A 19,879-nucleotide genomic window follows, 5' to 3' on the forward strand; every position below is an offset into this window, starting at 1 on the left:
TGGGATAGTTTATTGTAACTAGACAATAACATTTGAAAGTTGTGATCTTTTAGCCTTTTTGCTCCCACAAGAATAGTCACCAGGAGCTTTTTTTTTTTAGAGAAGATGATTTGCTTTCTGAGGAAAACTGTGGTATAGTTTTAACAGCCTTCTTGGGAGGATCCGAATGTAACTAAATAAAAATATGGAGACTATGCTTTATAGAGAATACAACCTAGTCAGAAAAATTCTGCATATAACTAACCTGCGCTTCTGAAAACATGGTCTAAAAGTGGTAAATACGGATCCTTAGTAACGGGCTCTTGAGCTGCAGCTATAGTGACACTTTGAGTTTGTTGTGTCAGTTGTTTACTGCAATACAAACACACCATACTATAAAAGCATGTAAAATTAATGAACACACGGTATATTCAGCTCAAAAAATACTTCCTTTCAAGCTATACTCACAAGAAAACTATCAATGAATGCATTAAACAAAAACTGAAACTCAAAGCAACAATGACTTTAAAGCTAATACCTCAAGAATGCTGAAATGTATCAAAGTCATAAAGGATAGCAATAAAGTATGTAATGGACAGAGTTGATCTAAAAGAGAAACAGTTCTTTTGACACCAGGAAAAGGAATCAGGGAAAGATGGGGGTCAATAAGTGAATGGCCTGGCAGGTTGTCTGCCTGACCTTCACCGTTGACCTAAAGGAGCATCTCATGACCAATAAGAACCGTCTAAAACAAGTATGTACAAACCTCCCCTACCAGTAGATCTGCGGCTTCTTCAAACTCCTAGAGAGTAAACCAGGCCTTTTAATTTCTGTGATGGAAAGTAAGTCCATTCGGCCACTAGATGGAGATCAGGTTACTCTGCTGTTGACAGGGAAGCTGCTGGCGGTCAGTAAATGAGAAGCATGTTACTGAGAACCTAATTCTCTTTTCTCAGTACTTCTAGGGAAGGTATTTTCCAAGCACGCAGATCAGGAGCAGATCTAGGTCCAATAAAGGGTCCATAATAAGCAACAGGCGGTGCTAGTGGTAAAGAACCCGCCTCCAATGCAGAAGACGTAAGAGATGCAGGTTTGATCCCCTGGGTCAGGAAGATCCCCTGGAGGAAGGCAGGGCAACCTGCTCCAGTGATCTTGCCTGCAGAGTCCCATGGGCAGATGGTCCTCGCAGGCTACAGTCCACGGGGTCACAAAGAGAGACGACCGAGGCAACTCAGCATGCAGCACAATGAGCAAGAGGCTGAAGGATCTATTAAGAAGGTAGCTGTAAAACACATATTTTTGCTTAAGTATGTATTTTCAGAATCAACAAAATGTACCACGGAACATCGGAGATGGAAGGAGAAAACTGGATAGCATCTGCTCTCGTTTTCTAAATGGAACTATCATTCCATTCTGAATTACGAAACTTTATTACTGAATAAATCTTATTTCTATGAGAGCTGAACTTTACACTGGACACGTAATGTGACACATTTCCCAGAAAATGTGTGGTCTGTAGACGGAGCAGATACTGCCCTACATACTATAGCAGAGTATTCTGATTATTTTTGAGATATCATATGCTACACTTCTGTGCATTTCTAACTTAGGAACTATATGTGAAATTGTTCAGTCGTGTCCGACTCTTTGCAATCCCATGGACTGTAGCCTACCAGGCTCTTCCGTCTGTGTAATTTTCCAGGCGAGAGTACTAGAGTGGGTTGCCATTTCCTTCTCCCGGGTATCTTCCCAACCCAGGGATCGAACCCGGGTATCTCTTGCATTGCAGGCAGATGTTTTACCGTTTGAGCCACCAGGGAAGCCCAGGAACTATATATATTCATTCAATAAACAGTCAGTTACATAAAGACCAATAAAAAATTGAGAGAGTTAAAAAGAATTCCATTTGTTGTCAAAAAGCTTCAATTTCATGTATATGGGTATGAGGAACAAGCATATTACCTATCGTGTACCAATCATCACGCTAAGAAGCTGGGAATACAAAGGTGCCCAACAGCCACAGGAAGTCACTGGGAAGAGAAGAGCTACGAGCTTAAAACACAGACAGGGGTCACCTTTTGTAGTGGTGGAGACTAGTTATCAAAATCATGAGTGATACTCCTTTTAAAAATTCTGTTGTGAAGGAAACTTAATTTAGGCCACAAACCTTCGCCATGGGGAAAACATGACCTTTGATCTCTGTAACAAATGACAAATTGAAATAAAGCCTAAGACATTCAAACACAATGGGGCTTCCCTAGGGGCTCAGCAGGGAAAGAATCTGCCTGCAATGCGGGAGACCTGGGTTCAATCCCTGGGTTGGGAAGACCCCCTGGAGAAGGGAACCGCCGCTGCTGCTGCTGCTAAGTTGCTTCAGTCGTGTCTGACTCTGTGCGACCCCACAGATGGCAGCCCACCAGGCTCCGCCCTCCCTGGGGTTCTCCACTCCAATATTCTGGCCTGGAGAATTCCATGGACTGTATAGTCAGTCCATGGCGTCACAGAGTCAGACCCGACTGAGTGACTTTCACTTTCACTTTTCATCAATCGCTGTAATAAAAAAAGGACCTTAATTCAGACAAAGAAGAAACTAATCTTTAGCATAACAACAGAAGCAGAACCATAGTTAATTAATTTTCTAATAACTGTTATGGATAGCAACCAACATTCAGTCTGTTACTGTGATAGATCCATTGCACTTAATGACATGTTTATTTTAGAGTAATACATTTGTTTCAGCTTAATTGAATTAATATAGTCATAGCCTTTCAAAAGAATTTGAGGTTGCTGGCCTATATTTGTTTATGATTTTCAAAATGCTCCTATAAGCTAAAAAGATGTATTACTCATTCATGCATACACAATATATGTACATTTCTTCTCTAAGGGAAATCATAAAAATAACCACATAAAATAGCAATTAATAATTAGATATCAATGGTAGTTTGTCGAAGTCTCTTATTTTGTTATCGTCTATATCACTAACTCGTTCTTTACAGAGCAACACAGTTGGCAGGAACCTACCTTTCTTTTTGCTGGAGAAGAATGAAATATAAACAAAGAAGTTTTCCTCTGAAGGTTAAAATAAATAAATTACAGATAAAACAAATCCTTTCATAATACGGTTTAGTATTTATGGGTACACAGCTTTCCACACTGTTCACATTAGTTACAGACAGCAATCAGATTAGGTGATGACTGAGTTACTTCTGGAGCGGTGTCTCCCTCTTTGGTGCTGCTGCTGCTGCTGCTAAGTCGCTTCAGTCGTGTCCGACTCTGTGCAACCCCATAGACGGCAGCTCACCAGGCTCCCCCGTCCCTGGGGTTTTCCAGGCAAGAACACTGGAGTGGGGTGCCATTGCCTTCTCCCCCTCTTTGGTGACCTGTTCCCATATTTCCTTCTAGTGCAGATTTGAGGCTACTTATCACAACTGCTAAACTTCCACTCTCTGGAAATAAGGGAGCTGGTAAAAACACACCTCTATGGATGCATAATTCTGCTTATCTTCTCTAGTCTAAGGGTTTTGGCCTTATCATAATGTGCTGCGTTTAGATGCTCAGGATTTCTGTTTCCTTGGTAGCATGGGGAGATGCTGACAACAATGGCAGAAGTGAGAACGGATACAAAGGCGGAGCTGGAAACTGATTAATGCTTCAGGTTAAGAAATAAAACCTGATGATTACATTTGCATGTTATGAGCTGAGGCACCTATATATTTAAGCACTGACAGACAAAAAAGGCACATTTTTACTTTTTCACTATGTCAAAGGATAGATTTGTCTTTTCCTGAGTCCTCACATTATTTTAGCTGTTTTAGCAAACTACATTTGAGTCTCTGGGCCAGAAGCTTCTATGACTGTGGCCTCTGCAAATAATTGATAACTTAATGTGCCCCCGTAAGAGGTAAGGCCAATTCAAGCGGTACCTGCATGTGTCTGTCACCTTCTCCAATCATGTTCCTCCATTCCATGAGTGACCGCTGCAGGTGCTCAAGGCCAGTTTCCCAAAGCCGGACACGGCCTCCCATATCAACAGTGACAACGCCACCTTTGCCCCACTTGGCTAGCAGTGCGTCTGTGTCCGAGATAGTAGACAGCCATGTGGTATACGGTGAGAGAGAATCTGACCTGAAAAAGAATCACGGCATTCAACTGATTGAAGCCCAGGGAATGATGCCAGTTCAGCTCGACTTACATTCAACTGGCTGTAAAGAATTCTCATAGTTACGCAACAAGAACCTGCTGTACACAGCACAAGGAATTATACTCAATGTGGTATAATAACCCATAATGGAAAAGGATCTGAAAGAGAATATATATATGTATAACATATACATACATATATATACATATGAGTGAATTTGCTGTAAAACTAAGGGACCAACAGATTCATCTGGAAGGAAAAAAATATCTAGTTATTTACTGGTTATTTACATATTCTTTAAAAAAATTTTTATTTTCTTCTCGCTTTGCGTGGGCCTTCTCTATTTGCAGCAAGCGGGGGCTACTCTCTAGTTGAGGTACATAGGCTTCTCATTGCAGCGGCTTCTCTGCTTGTGGAGCACAGGCTCTTGAGTGTGTGAGCTTAGCTGCCCCTCGGCATGTGGGATCTTCCCGGACTGGGGATAGAACCTGTGTCCCCTGCACTGGCAGGTGGATTCTCAACCGCGGGCTATCAGGAAAGCCCAGTTTAGGGATCTTGCATCTGTAGATCCTGGATGACATTTGCATTCACTGTCAGGAAGAAAGGAACTCTAAACCAACTCACACCTCAGACTCCTGCAGAGCTGACTCACTTCCCCGGGGTCTAAGGTCTATGCTGAAACCCAAGTCTTGTTTATGTGTTTTAACTGCATTTATTTGACATTTTGCCTTTTCTAAGTTAGATGGTTATATGGATTTATAATAAAAGATTTATATATTTTTTATATGCTCATGCATATACATATTTCTAATACATACAGTCAATTCAAGGAGTGCAGCTTTGCCTGTAAGAGTCAAATGCACACTTCCTTTATCTGAGTATAGCTCTCACTATACAAAAGAAACACAGATTAGAAATTCTAACTACCACTGTTGGCTTTCTAACTGGTATTTTCCCTATAAAATAAATGGTCTAAAGAGATGGTCTGATCAGATAATTAAAACAATAAAGTATCAAGGCAGATGTGCAGAAACCACAAAACTACTATATAGTAGGAAAATTTTTATACTGAAAAAGTCAAGACTACTTTAATCTCTTTATCAGTCTGCTTCAGTGGATACTAAACACAGAGTGACAACGCCAGCTACTCTGAGATATGGAAATCTTCAGCTCAGTTCAGTTCAGTTCCGTCGCTCAGTCGTGTCCGACTCTTTGCGACCCCATGAATCGCAGGACTCCAGGCCTCCCTGTCCATCACCAACTCCCAGAGTTCACTCAGACTCATGTCCATTGAGTCGGTGATGCCATCCAGCCATCTCATCCTCTGTCGTCCCCTTCTCCTCCTGCCCCCAATCTCTCCCATCATCAGAGGCTTTTCCAATGAGTCAACTCTTCGCATGAGGTGGCCAAAGTACTGGAGTTTCAGCTTTAGCATCATTCCTTCCAAAGAACACCCAGGGCTGATCTCCTTTAGAATGGACTGGTTGGATCTCCTTGCAGTCCAAGGGACTCTCAAGAGTCTTCTCCAACACCACAGTGCAAAAGCATCAATTCTTCAGCGCTCAGCCTTCTTCACAGTCCAACTCTCACATCCATACGTGACTGGAAAAACCATAGCCTTGACTAGATGGACCTTAGTCGGCAAAGTAATGTCTCTGCTTTTGAATATGCTATCTAGGTTGGTCATAACTTTCCTTCCAAGGAGTAACTGTCTTTTAATTTAATGGCTGCAGTCACCACCTGCAGTGATTTTGGAGCCCCCCAAAAATAAAGTCTGAGACTGTTTCCACTGTTTCCCCATCTATTTCCCATGAAGTGATGGGACCAGGTGCCATGATCTTCGTTTTCTGAATGCTGAGCTTCAAGCCAACTTTTTCACTCTCCTCTTTCACTGTCATCAAGAGGCTTTTTAGTTCCTCTTCACTTTCTGCCGTAAGGGTGGTATCATCTGCATATCTGAGATTATTGATAGTTCTCCCGGCAATCTTGATTCCAGCTTGTGCTTCTTCCAGCCCACCGTTTCTCATGATGTACTCTGCATAGAAGTTAAATAAGCAGGGTGACAATATACAGCCTTGATGTACTCCTTTTCCTATTTGGAACCAGTCTGTTGTTCCATGTCCAGTTCTAACTGTTGCTTCCTGACCTGCATACAGGTTTCTCAAGAGGTAGGTCAGGTGGTTTGGTATTCCCATCTCTTTCAGAATTTTCCACAGTCTGTGATCCACATAGTCAAAGGCTTTGGCATAGTCAATTAAGCAGATGTTTTTCTGGAACTCTCTTGCTTTTTTGATGATCCAGTGGATGTTGGAAATTTGATCTCTGGTTCCTCTGCCTTTTCTAAAACCAGCTTGAACATCTGGAAGTTCACAGTTCACTTATTGCTGAAACCTGGCTTGGAGAATTTTGACCATTACTTTACTAGCGTGTGAGATGAGTGAATCGTGCAGTAGTTTGAGCACTCTTTGGCATTGCCTTTCTTTGGGATTGGAATGAAAACTGACCTTTTCCCATCCTGTGGCCACTGCTGAGTTTTCCAAATTTGCTGGCATATTGAGTACAGCACTTTCACAGCATCATCTTTCAGGATTTGAAATAGCTCAGAGTGTGTTTATATAAGGAGAATAACAAAAGTAGGATGGAACCAAGTGTTTCAGAGTTATAGGGTGGGCCAAAAACTTTGTTCAGGCTTTTCCATTACATCTTTTTTTTCTTTCAGCATTAAATGCAATTGTACTTTTATTTTTCTCAATTGATAACTGAAATATGTGCATTTGTTGCTTTAATTTGCATTTCCATGAATAATACCAAGCTTGAGAATCTTGACCTATATTTATTCTTAGTTGTTTTGGTTTCTGTTTCTCTTTTTATATAAATTTATTTATTTTAATTGGAGGCTAATTACTTTACAATATTGTATTGGTTTCGCCATACATTCATATGAATCTGCCATGGGTGTACACGTGTTCCCCATTGTGAACCCCCCTCACACCTCCCTCCCCATCCATTCCCTCTGAGGGGATGATTTGGGAGAATGGCTTTGATACACGTATATTATCATATGTGAAACGGATCACCAGTCCAGGTTCGATGCGTGAAACGGTGCTGCGATGAACACTGGGGTACATACGTCTCTTTCAGTTCTGGTTTCCTTGGTGTGCATGCCCAGCAGTGGGACTGCTGGGTCATATGGCAGTTCTCTTTCCAGGTTTTTAAGGAATCTCCACACTGTTCTCCATAGTGGCTGTACTAGTTTGCATTCCCACCAACAGTGTAAGAGGGTTGTTCCCTTTTTCCACACCCTCTCCAGCCTTTATTGCTTGTAGACTTTTGGATCGCAGCCATTCTGACTGGCGTAAAATGGTACCTCGTTGTGGTTTTGATTTGCATTTCTCTGATAATGAGTGATGTTGAGCATCTTTTCATGTGTTTGTTAGCCATGTGTATGTCTTTTTTGGAGAGATGTCTGTTTAGTTCTTTGGCCCATTTTTTGATTGGGTCATTTATTTTTCTGGAATTAAGCCGCAGGAGTTGCTTGTATATTTTTGACATTAATTCTTTGTCAGTTGCTTCATTTTCTCCCATTCTGAAGGCTGTCTTTTCACTTTGCTTATAGTTTCCATTACATCTTATAAACAACTCAAATGAACTTTTTGGCCAAGCCAATACTTTACAGTACTAGAAGGACTCAAGGCAACTTTTGATATAATAGAGGATTCATCTCATGGTGCTCTCTCAAGAAATACTTGCTTTAGGAAAAAAACTAGGTACAGATGGTGAAGTAAAAGGCCATTCAAGAATAATGGAATTTAATCACTTATGACGTGAGTAAATCTGCCACAAATGCTCAAGATGTATGATTCTATTGAGCATCTACTGGTTCCACACGTAACTCTTTGGCATGATACTGTAAATTTACCAGAGCAATCTCTTCAATATGCCAAAAAAAAACTGCTGGAGGAATCACATATTTACTACAGCTTGTGTACTACATCTAGAATCTCTTCTGTAAAAAAAAAAAAAAAGCACATTCCTCTTATCTATGATATCAAAGTCTTTAAGGAACACAGAGAATTACAGTAGAGTGAAGACCAGATTTACATACACCCGTATATTAGTGCTAAGTAGTATGGTTTTACAAATGCAACAAACGTTTCAGGACTAACACTTAAACTGTACTGAGAGCAAAAGTGATATATTCCTTTTGGCCATACAGTTACATATAGTTTTACTGTTCTCTATTATTTGAAGTTAGCCATCAAATGGAAAATTCCTGCTATCTAACAGAATACTAAATTTAAGCAACCAGCAACAAAACTGAAACCCAGATGGGCTGTTCCCTTGGATTACATATACACCAAAAATGGCAGTAGTTAATCTTGAGAGAAACTCAGGATATACTGACAATGAACAGACTCTACAAAAACACGTGGCACTTGAAATAAGGCAAGTTCAAATTGAGATGTTCTGTAAATGTAAAATATATACTGGGTTTCAAAGACTAAGGAGAAAAAAGGAATGCAAAATATTATTACAATTTTTATATCAAATACGTGTCAAAATAGTAATAGTTTATAATGGTAATAAAATACTATTAACGGTATTTCACTGGTTTCTTTGTGCACTCTTTTACTTTGGCCACTAAGAACATAAAATTACATATATGGCTCACATTCTATTTCTATTGGACAGTGCAGCACTAAACGAATGAAGCATGGTGACCAGCTGGCACTGGCTGTATGTATATATATAGCTGTACTTCCAGGTATTATTTCTATGGTAGGTATAACATATGGTTCATACAGAAAGTTAACAGAGAAAAACACTAAAATATAAAGTTAGGGCTGGGGAAGAAATGAAGAGGAATACTGAAAAATAATTATTGTACTTTAGATGTATAAAAAAAAAAAGTTGTTCTTTGATTTTGTTACTTGAGCTGATAGTATATTTTAATGAACATACAATGGAATAAGAAATTTCCCCAAATGACTAAAAGCCACTTTTCATTAAATTGACACATTAAGATGCTGCAGAAAGACACTCTTGCACACATTAGGACAAGAAAATAAATCTATTTCTTTGAAAAATGATTTCATTATTCACATCTCTTGAACCTGGCTAAATAAAGGGTCCTAAGAGATGAAATGGTGTTTTGACTTATTTTGTGTTGTGGTACTGAGCGACGTTCTTTGGAAGCACGGAAGGCTTCTGGGGACAGAAAAGTGTCGCTGCCCATTCTCTGAGAGCGAAGGCTCCCCAGGCTCTTCTGCCCAGGACCCCGGGTGAGGCTTTAACCCCTGTGTCCTGGGGCCTTGGTTCTTTGTAAGGAAGGACATGTGAGGGGTATATGACATCAATCTATACGGAAGCAGGTGCACACCGAGGTTGAGGAAAAGGGAGAGCAGGCGTGGATGCATCCAGAAAGGGATGGGCTGGAGGTGGGGACAGAGGTGTTTTCAAGGAAGAGATGGCATATCATTGGTCCTCTTTTTATATATGCCCTGAGTCGAACGAGTTTGAATGCTTTGCTTCCACTGCTGAACAGCAATAAACCACTGGCAATAAATCTATTCCAAATCTCTAGACTCCTTTGACTATTGTATGGCCTTTATGACTGTAGATGCACAGGTATATCTTTAAAAACAATATTAAATAAATGAGATTTAAATTCCTTTGACATCTTGAATACATTTACCTCAGAAAACTAGTGTATGAAGTTAATAAATATGAAAATTTTTCGGTGATAAAAATGCTGTTTCAAAGAGTTTTATCATAAGGATAGATTTAAAAAAATGAACACTTGAAGGCTGTTAAGACTTAAACTAGGTAACATTTGAACATTTTTCCAATGTTAAATAAAAATGGCAGAGCAGCAAGATAAAAACAAACTGTAATATATATATATATATATATATGTAAGAAAGAAAAAGAGCTTGCTATTTAAGGAAGCAAAAAGCACACATTTATTCAGGGTACTTGGTAAGAATTCACTCTTTTTTTTTTTTTTTAATCTGACATACAAGTTAAGAATGAAAGTGAAAATGGATTACCCAGGAATTGGGATGTATCGAAGTCTCTTGGACTGGAGATCAGTAACTTCTATATACCCAGCTGTCTGTGGAGGGGTAACATCTGCAAAGAAGTCAAGACACAAGCCAAGTGTTAAATTATTGCCTGATATAAAAATGGGACCCAAATAAAGCACAGATGCTGCTTAAAATGGAATGAAATTATCACTCGCCTAGAACAGAACTCTGGGACCCACTTCACAAGGTCCGGGGCTGACCAATTCCAGTCCTGAGGTTAGACGCTCAGTTATCCAGGAAAACACAGAGACTGTCAGATAGATGCATGTTACGTTGTGATTCTTTAGTGTCAGAGAATTATCTAAGTTCCTTTCATTTTCTTTGATATTAATAGCTTCCCAAGATGGGTCAGTGTTTCAGCATTTAAGAGTTTATCTGAAAATACTTCATCGCTGGAATTCTTTTTCCTTCCTAGGAAGTTACAACAGTGATGGTATAATGCAGTGGAATCAGCACCTACTTGAAACTGGAGTGGCCTGGTAGACAATCCTGGCTTGAAATTTCCTAACTATGATTTACTATGGCCAAGTTAGTTCTCTCTCTGAGACCTGCTTTCATCATTTGCAAAATGAGGATAAGAAGAGCATCTGAGAATCATAAACATTATTTTCACACAATTAGGAGTAGGCAATGGCACCCCACTCCAGTACTCTTGCCTGGAAAATCCCATGGACAGAGGAGCCTGGTAGGCTGCAGTCCATGGGGTCTCGAAGAGTCGGACATGACTGAGTGACTTCCCTTTCACTTTTCACTTTCATGCACTGGAGAAGGAAATGGCAACCCACTCCAGGGTTCTTGCCTGGAGAATCCCGGGGACGGGGGAGCCTGGTGGGCTGCCGTCTCTGGGGTCGCACAGAGTCAGATACGACTGAAGCGACTTAGCAGCAGCAGCAGTAGTTGCTCCACAGGGGCTGTTATTATTAGGACCCCTCAAGACAGAAAAAGGTTGAGGTGAAGATCAGAGCAGTGGGGCAAGGACTCTGGGTCATGAAGAATGTGAAAAGGCAGGGAAGGAGAAGATAATGTGATATGGGGTCCAGAGTCCCCAACTCCAACTGTAGTTGTTTCCCAGAAAATCCTGGGAGTTTACTGACTTTTCCCCCAAATCCCTGAGTACCACCGTCACCCTCATCATCACCAGTTACCAGCACTGTGTCAGGAATCCTGCTTTTTTTGTTTTTCATTAATTGCGTGCTATGCTGCCGTGCTCAGGTGCCCAGTCGTGTCTGACTCTTTGCAACCCTGTAACCCGCCAGGCGCCTCTTCCATGGGATTCTCCAGGCAAGAATACTGGAGTGGGCTGCCATTTCCTACCCCAGTGTATCTTCCTGACCCAGGGATCAAATCCACATCTTTTGCATCTCCTGCTTTGGCAGGTGGATTCTTTACTGCTGCACCACCTGGGAAGTCCTATTAATTGCCCTTTTTTTTTTTTGGTTGCACAACCCAGCACGTGGGATCCCAGTTTCTGACATTGGAAGCTCAGAATGTTAACCACTGGACCACCAGGGAAGTCCCTGTTTGGGACTTATAGATAGTGTTTTTAACACTGACAACTACAAAGGCCTTGGAATCTGTTTGAGAGATGAGAAAGCAGAGACTTACAAAGGTGGTATAATAATGGACTTAGAGAGTGATAGAGAAAACTTTCAAAATCAGGCCTTCCTTCTGGCTTTAAAATCTCTGCTCTGCCCACTACTCCACACAGCTTCTACCTGAGCTGATCATAGGGCAACAATTTTAAAATAGCCTTATTTTTACAAAATCTTGGCCTCCAATGTCTCTTTAAAAAAAAAACACAAACCTACAAAGAAACCATACTCTTAAAGATTTTTGTCTGTTGTCTATCTCCTATTACAATTTCTTTTTTTTTTTTTATATTGTAACAAATTTTTCTCTCTCTACTATGCAAAGTCAGCTATAAGTCCAGCCAACTTTAAAGGTACTTCAAAGATACTTGTTTATGTGCTACCCTTTTAAAAAATTTTTTAATTTATTTTTAATTGAAGAATAATTGCTTTATAATATTATGTTGGTTTCTGCCATACATCAGTATGAATCAGCCTTAGATATACCTATGTCCTCTCCCTATTGAACCCCCCTCCCACCTCCCACCTCCCACCCACCCCCAGGTTGTCACGGAGCCCTGCATTTGGGCTCCCTGTGCCACGCAGCAAACGCCCACTGGTCATCTATTTTCAATATGGTAATGTACACTTCAGGGCTACTCTCTCAATTCATCCCACCCTCTCCTTCCCCCACTGTGTCCACAAGTCTTTTATGTTTTTTGTCAGCATCTCCATTGCCGCCCTGCAAATAGGTTCATCAGTACCATCTTTCTAGATTTCATATATATGTGCTGCTGCTGCTGCTGCTAAGTCGCTTCAGTTGTATCTGACTCTGTGTGACCCCACAGATGGCAGCCCCACCAGGCTCTCCCATCCCTGGGATTCTCCAGGCAAGAACACTGGAGTGGGTTGCTATTTCCTTCTCCAATGCATGAAAGTGAAAAGTGAAAGCGAAGTCGCTCAGTCGTGTCCGACCCTCAGCGACCCCATGGACTGCAGCCTTCCAGGCTCCTCTGTCCATGGGATTTTCCAGGCAAGAGTACTGGAGTGGGGTGCCATTGCCGTCTCCGATATATGTGCTAATATACAGTATTTTTCTCTTTCAGACTTACTTCACTCTGTATGATAAGCTTTAGGTTTCACCCACTTCATTAGAATGGACTCAAATGCATCCTTTTTTACAGCTGAGTCATACATATTCCACTGTATATATGTACCGCACCTTCTTTACCCATTCATCTGTCAGTGAACATCTAGGTGGCTTCCATGTCCCAGCTATTGTTAAGTAGTGCCACGATGAGCACTGAGGTCTATCTGTCTTTTTCAATTATGGTTTCCTCAGGGTATACGAACAAGAGTGGGACTGTTGGTCATGTGGTACTGTTATTCCTAATTTTTTAAGGAACCTCCACACTGTTTTTTATAGTGGCTGAATCAATTTACATTCCCACCAACAGTGCAAGAGGGTTCTCTTCCCCATACCCTCTCCAGGATTTATTGTCTATAGAGTGTTTTGATGGTGGCCATTCTGACCAGTGTGAGGTGACACCTCATTGTAGTTCTGATTTGCATTTCTCTGATAATGAGTGATGTTGAGCGTCTTTTCCTGCGTTTACTAGCCATCTTTATGTCTTCTTTGGAGACCTGTCTGTTTAGGAATTATGCTCACTTTTTGATTGGGCTGTTTTTCTTGTATTGAGTTGCATGGGCTGTTTGTATATTTTGGAGATGAATCCTTTGTCAGTTGTTCCATTTGCTATCATTTTCTCCCATTCTGAGGGTTGTCTTTTCACCTTGTTTATAGTTTCCTACATTGTGCAAAAGCTTTTAAGTTTAATTAGGTCCCATTTGTTTATTTTTGTTTTTATTTCCATTACTCTATCAGGTGGGTCATAAGAGGATCTTGCTGTGATTTATGTCAAAGAGTGTTCTGTCTACGCTTCCCTCTAGGAGTCTTACATTTAGGTTTTTACTCCATTTTGAGTTTATCTTTGTGTGTGGTGTTAGGAAATGTTCTAATTTCATTCTTTTACATGTAGTTGTCCAGTTTTCCCAGCATCACTCATTGAAGATACTATCTTTTCTCCATTATCTCATTCACATTTCTGATTAGAATGAGAAATCTAGAATGTTCACATTGAATTTATCCAATGTAGTTTACAAAAAAGTAAGAAACTTGGCATTTGGATTTCCTGTTTGCAACTGAAGGTTTTCAAGATGGCCACCTGAAAACCTCAACTTCTCTCTTATTTATTCAACAAACATGGGTGAGCATCTCTACATGAAGCACTGAGGAAGAGACGAAAAAGACGTGTGTGGTTCTTGACCTGTCTGAGAAGCCCACAGCATAAAGAAGAAAGTGCCCTTTTTTCTTTTCTTTGAAAAATAGAGAGGTAGGATGGGGTGGGAGGGAGGTTCAAGAGGAAGGGGACAAATGTATACCTATGGCTGATTCACGTTGATGTATGGCAGAAACCAACACAATATTGTAATGTGATTATCCTCCAATTAAAAATAAATAAAAGCAAAAAAAAAAATATCATGAGCCTTTTAGGAACTTGGGAAGGATTCCAGGATGGGAAGCATAGCCCTCTGGTCCTGTGTGAGCTGTGGATCTAGGCAAGAAGTGGTCCCAGGGGGCATAAAGGGGCAGGAGGAAAGGAAGGTAGTGTCCAGGGACAGCAGAGGGTAAAGAAAGCCAGTTACTGTGGTAACCGGACCACCCAGCTGAATTGGCCATCTCCAGATGGCCATTCGTATAAAGCCAATGTGCTTATCATAAGTCATGCACTGCCAGGCACTGGAAACGCTGCCTGGGATATAAGGTCAGTCTTGGCTGAAGTTTTGCACCATATATCATTTTTGACAGTTCCTGCCTCTAGGACCTAACTGAAGTGGGTTGAATTATTTATAGAACCTGGGTTCTTTGCCAAAAATGACCAGTTATTGAAGTGGTTAGGATGACCAGCTCTACCTAGCTAATCAGTTACGTTTGGCCGGCCACTTACATGCGCTCTTTTTCATAAGTAGTAGTATTAAGCTGGGCTACCACCACCACTGCTTTTAGGCTTCCCATGAAAGCAATGTCAGCCAACTTATTTTAAATATCGTTTTTCCTACAGCTTTTTTTCCTTCCCCCACTGTGCAAGTTAATTCCATGGCATGAAGAGGATGAGAAAATCCAATAGTGGCTCTATCTGTTTCAAGGAGGAGAAAGCAAGAATTTTACTCTTCATGCTAAAAAGTATTTTCATGCATCAGAAAAGGAAATTTGTGGCTAAAAAGGACTTTAAGGGTGGTGGTAGGTTGCTTCCCAGGTAGCGCTAGTGGTAAAGAACCTGCCTGCCAAGGTAAGAGACATAAGAGATGCTGGTTTGCTGGGTCAGAAAGATCCCGATCCCCTGGAGGAGGGCATGGCAACCCACTCCAGTATTCTTGCCTAGACAATCCCATGGACAGAGGAGCCTGGCAGCCTATGTCCATAGGGTCCCAAAGGGTTGGACACGCCTGATGTGACTTAGCACAGTGATGGTGGTAATGGTAAGGCTTGAAGAATAATCAGAAGTGAAGTTTTCAGATTTGAAAATAAATCAGTTTAGAATATATGTTTGAATTAAGGAAGTAAAAACCACGGCCAGATTTCCCTCCAAACTTAGCCAAATCCTTGTCTATCCATTTTAAATGTTTGAACACTGTAGAGAGGACGGAGGTTAAGTAAATTTCCATTACATTTGTAATCCAGGTGGATTTAGAAGAGAGGTATAAATTACATTTAGGGATTAGTTCCCTAAAAATTAAAGGGAAGTCATTGCCACAGTGTTCAGAGCACAGTTCCCATAAACAATGGGGACAGTTTAGAGGCACAGCATCAAGGTTCAGAGTGGGGAGAAAAACTGCCAGGCAAAATAACCAAGAGCATTTTCAGAAGGAAGATGAAATTATAAAAAAAATTCACTCCTTCGAGCAATGTAATTTGATGTATATGGGCTCCCTATTGTACTAGGTTTCAAGAACTTCTGTGTTCACAGATTCAAAGATTGATGTGTGCCCTGCAATCGGGGTGATACCAAATCTTTGAATTTATTCAAAGTTCAAACAACAGCGCATTGCTTTCAATCAAGAGTCATTACTTTGTGTTTAAAGAGCTGAAGCCTATGATTTAAAGGGGGGGATAAAAGCTAACATTTAACTAGAGGAAAAACGATTGGAAGAAAGAACTAAATGCACCACCCCCCGGCCCGCCCCTGCCAATCTGCATCAACCATGAGTTACACCCTCTTTGTCAAAGCCACCAGGAGAGAAGCCTTTACAGCTTCTACTGATTTATTTAATAAAAGGCTTATGCATATGCGTTCCTGACTAATCAGGTGGCTGGACTGTATTTACTTGAAAAAATTAGTTTGAATTATCATCAGAGACCTAAAGGCTCACAGATTAAAGAGTCAAACAGGCTGAAAGAAAAAACCATCAGCCCCAGCTTCACGCCTCTCACACCTCACTTTCTACTCCCAGAGATACTTTCAACTTTATAAAGCTGTTTCTTTGGTGTTCACCTTTATCCTTCTGGTGCTGTCTTGATGTTTTACTTTTAGGCATTATTCATCAACTTCCCATCATGTAGGATGAGAGTTTAACTCTTTTTCACACACCCCCTTCCCCTGCCTGGGCGTCCCTGGTTGCTTAGTGGTAAAGAATCCACCTGCCAGTGTAGGAGACCCAGGTTTGATCCCTGGGTCAGGAAGGTCCCCTGGGGAAGGAAATGGCAACCCACTCCAGTATTCTTGCCTAGAGAATCCCATGGACAGAGGAGCCTGGTGGGCAGGCTACAGTCCATGGGTCACAAAAGAATCTGACAAACTCACTGACTAAACAACAACTTCCCTTGCCAGCACCCCATTTCCTATCCCCCAATGTATTTATGTGATGCCTTGATGCCCTTTCAGTCTTCATATATTTATGAAGGTCCATATTGTCAGAGCCATGGTTTTTCCAGTAGTCATGTATGGCTGTGAGAGTTGGACCATAAAGAAGGCTGAGTGCCAATGAACTGATGCTTTTGAATTGTGTGTTGGAGAAGACTCTTGAGAGTGCCTTGGACAGCAAGGAGATCAAGCCAGTCCATCCTAAAGGAAATCAACCTTGAATATTCACTGGAAGGACTGATGCTGAAGCTGAAACTCCAATACTTTGGCCACCTGATATGAAGAACCGACTCACTGGAAAAGACCCTGATGCTGGAAAAGATTGAAGGCAGGAAGAAAAGATTGACAGAGGAGCAGATGAATAGATGGCATCATTGATTCAATGAACATGAGTTTGAGCAGATTCCAGGAGATAGTGAAGGACAGCCTGGCATGCTGCCATTCAGGGGGTTGTAAAGAGTCGGACACAAGTGAGCGACTAAACAACAACAATCTCTATGGAACTTCCATTCACACGCATTATTTCCCCTCCTGTTAACCTGTCTTACGTCAATTTAATTATCAGACCAATCAAAAAACCTGAAGGGAAGAAGGGAAAACTTTCCCATCCCCACACCAAACTCTAGTCAGGCTTTTCTGAATCCTCCGCTCAATTAGGTACACACTTTTGGCCTTCTATGTTCATCTGAGCATTGTCCAGTTTTAGCAAGAATAAAGTTCAGTTAGCTTAACCAGAAACCTCAACCTGGATATCTGGCAGAGTTCCTGATCCTCTACCATTTCCCAAATAAAGTCTGATCACCCTGGCCTGCCTGCAGCAGGGATCCTGTTAGGTTGGTTTAGTCAGAGCACTCCATTACCTCTGATTCCCTCTTAGTAATTTTGCATCCACTCATCACCAGGGCTTCCCTGGCGGCTCAGATGGTAGTGTCTGCCTGCAATGCGGGAGACCCGGTTTGATCCCTGAGTTGGGAAGATCTCCTGCAGATGGAAATGGCACCCCACTCCAGTACTCTTGCCTGGAAAATCCCATGGAGGGAGGAGCCAGGTAGGCTACAGTCCATGGGGTCACAAAGAGGTGGACACGACTGAGCGACTTCACTTTACTTCACGTTCCCACCAACAAAACTGAAGGATCTCTACTACCTGGTTTTAAGACAAACGATGAAGTAGTAATAAGAGAGTATGGTGTTAACGTGGGGACAGACACAAAGATTAATTGACTACAAATGCAAACTCACAAAGAAACACACATATGTGGTCAGTTGCTTTTCCACAGAGCCCCAAAGATAATTTAATGGAAAAAGAATAGTCTTTTCAGTAAATGATGTTAAAAATTGACTATTTCCATGAAAAACAATGAGCCTTAATCCACACCTTATACCATAAAGAAAATTAACTTGATCATATACTAATGCATATATACAGAATCTAGAAAGATGGTACTAAAGAATTTATCTGCAGGTCAGCAGTGGAGAAACAGACATAGAGAATAGACTTATGGGCATGGGGAGAGGGGAGGAGAGGGTGAGATGTATGGAGAGAGTAACATGGAAACTTACATTACTGTATGTAAAATAGATAGCCAACAGGAATTTGCTGTATGGCTCAGGGAACTCAAACAGGGGCTCTGTATCAACCTAGAGGGGTGGGATAGGGAGGAAGATGAGAGGGAGGTTCAAGAGGGAGGGGACATATGTATACCTATGGCTGACTCCTGTTGAGGTTTGACAGAAAGCAACACAATTCTGTAGAGCAATTATCCTTCAATTTAAAAATAAATTAATTAAAAACATAAACCTGGAGTATAAATCTAAGTGTAAAATCTAGAAATATGAAATCTCTACAAGAAAACAGGAAATTTGGGCCTGTCACCAAAATGGGAGAAAATGTTTGGAAAACATGTATCTGATATATTAGACTTGTATCTAGACTATATAAATCCAAGTACTCAAGAAATCATTACAAAGAAAGCAAGTAACTCAGTTCAGAGAGTGGGCAAAGGAACTGAAGAGACATTTCACTAAAGAAGACAGACATGAAAAGATGCTCAACATCATGTGGGACTAGGGAAAACGCAGATTAAAATCACAATGAGATATTCAGCAATAAAAAGGAGCAAACAACTGGTACATACAACATAAATGATTTGCAAACAGGTAATATTGAGTGAGAGGAACCAGCCTCGAAGTGCCACATACTGTGGGATTCCATTTATGTGACATTCTGAAAAACGCAAGTGAATGAGGGCAGAAAACCAGAGCAGTGAGGGGCTGGGGGTAGGGCTTAATGGCAGAGTGGCACAGCGGAGGTTTAGGGGAGATGGAGCTGTTCACCGTCAGTGATGGTGGTGGCTACACAACTGGCTGTGTTTGTGAAGCTCACAGCACTATACACCAGAACAGTGAATTTCACTGTTTGTAAACTGGACCTTACAGCACCAGAAGGTCAACACCAAAATCAGACTGACTATATTCTTCTCAACCAAAGATGGAGAAGCTCTATACAGTCAGCAAAAACAAGACTGGGAGCTGACTGTGGCTCAGATCATGTACTCGTTATTGCTAAATACAGACTTAAATTGAAGAAAGTAGGGAAAACCATTAGATCTTTCAGGTATGACCTAAATCAAATGCCTTATAACTATACAGTGGAAGTGAGAAATAGATTTAAAGGATTAGATCTGATAGACAGAGTGCCTGATGAACTATGGATGGAGGTATGTAACACTGTACAGGAGGCAGGGATCAAGACCATTCCCATGAAAAAGAAATGCAAAAAGGCAAAATGGCTGTCTGAGGAGGCCTTAGAGAAAGCTGGGAGGAAAAAAAAAAAAAGCTGAGAAAAGAAGAGAAGCGAAAAGCAAAGGAGAAAAGGAAAGATATAGTCATTTGAATGCAGAGTTCCAAAGAAGAGCAAGGAGATAAAAAAACCTTCCTCAGCAATCAGTGCAAAGAAATAGAGGAAAACAATAGAATGGGAAAGACTAGAGATCTCTTCAAGAAAATTAGAGATACCAATGGAACATTTCATGCAAAGATAGGCACAATATTAGAGATACCAAGGGGACATTTCATGCAAAGATGGGCTCAATAAAGGACAGAAATGGTATGGACCTAACAGAAGCAGAAGATATTAAGAAGAGGTGGCAAGAATACACAGAAGAACTGTACAAAAAGA

At 41.1% G+C, this 19,879-nt stretch overlaps 1 protein-coding gene across 1 annotated transcript in view; it reads right to left on the reverse strand.

The window, feature by feature from the left end:
• VWA8 (von Willebrand factor A domain containing 8) overlaps positions 1-19,879 on the reverse strand; it is a 380,884-nt gene that overhangs the window by 115,387 nt on the left and 245,618 nt on the right. Inside the window, exons 36-37 of the mRNA XM_040267183.1 lie at positions 10,174-10,255; positions 3,906-4,107 (exon numbers count right to left, since the gene is read on the reverse strand). Coding sequence (XP_040123117.1) covers positions 3,906-4,107; positions 10,174-10,255 — 284 coding nt within the window. The remainder of the gene's footprint in view (positions 1-3,905; positions 4,108-10,173; positions 10,256-19,879) is intronic.

Source organism: Oryx dammah, unplaced genomic scaffold (genome assembly GCF_014754425.2).
Source record: "Oryx dammah isolate SB20612 unplaced genomic scaffold, SCBI_Odam_1.1 HiC_scaffold_24, whole genome shotgun sequence".
Taxonomy (NCBI): domain Eukaryota; kingdom Metazoa; phylum Chordata; class Mammalia; order Artiodactyla; family Bovidae; genus Oryx; species Oryx dammah.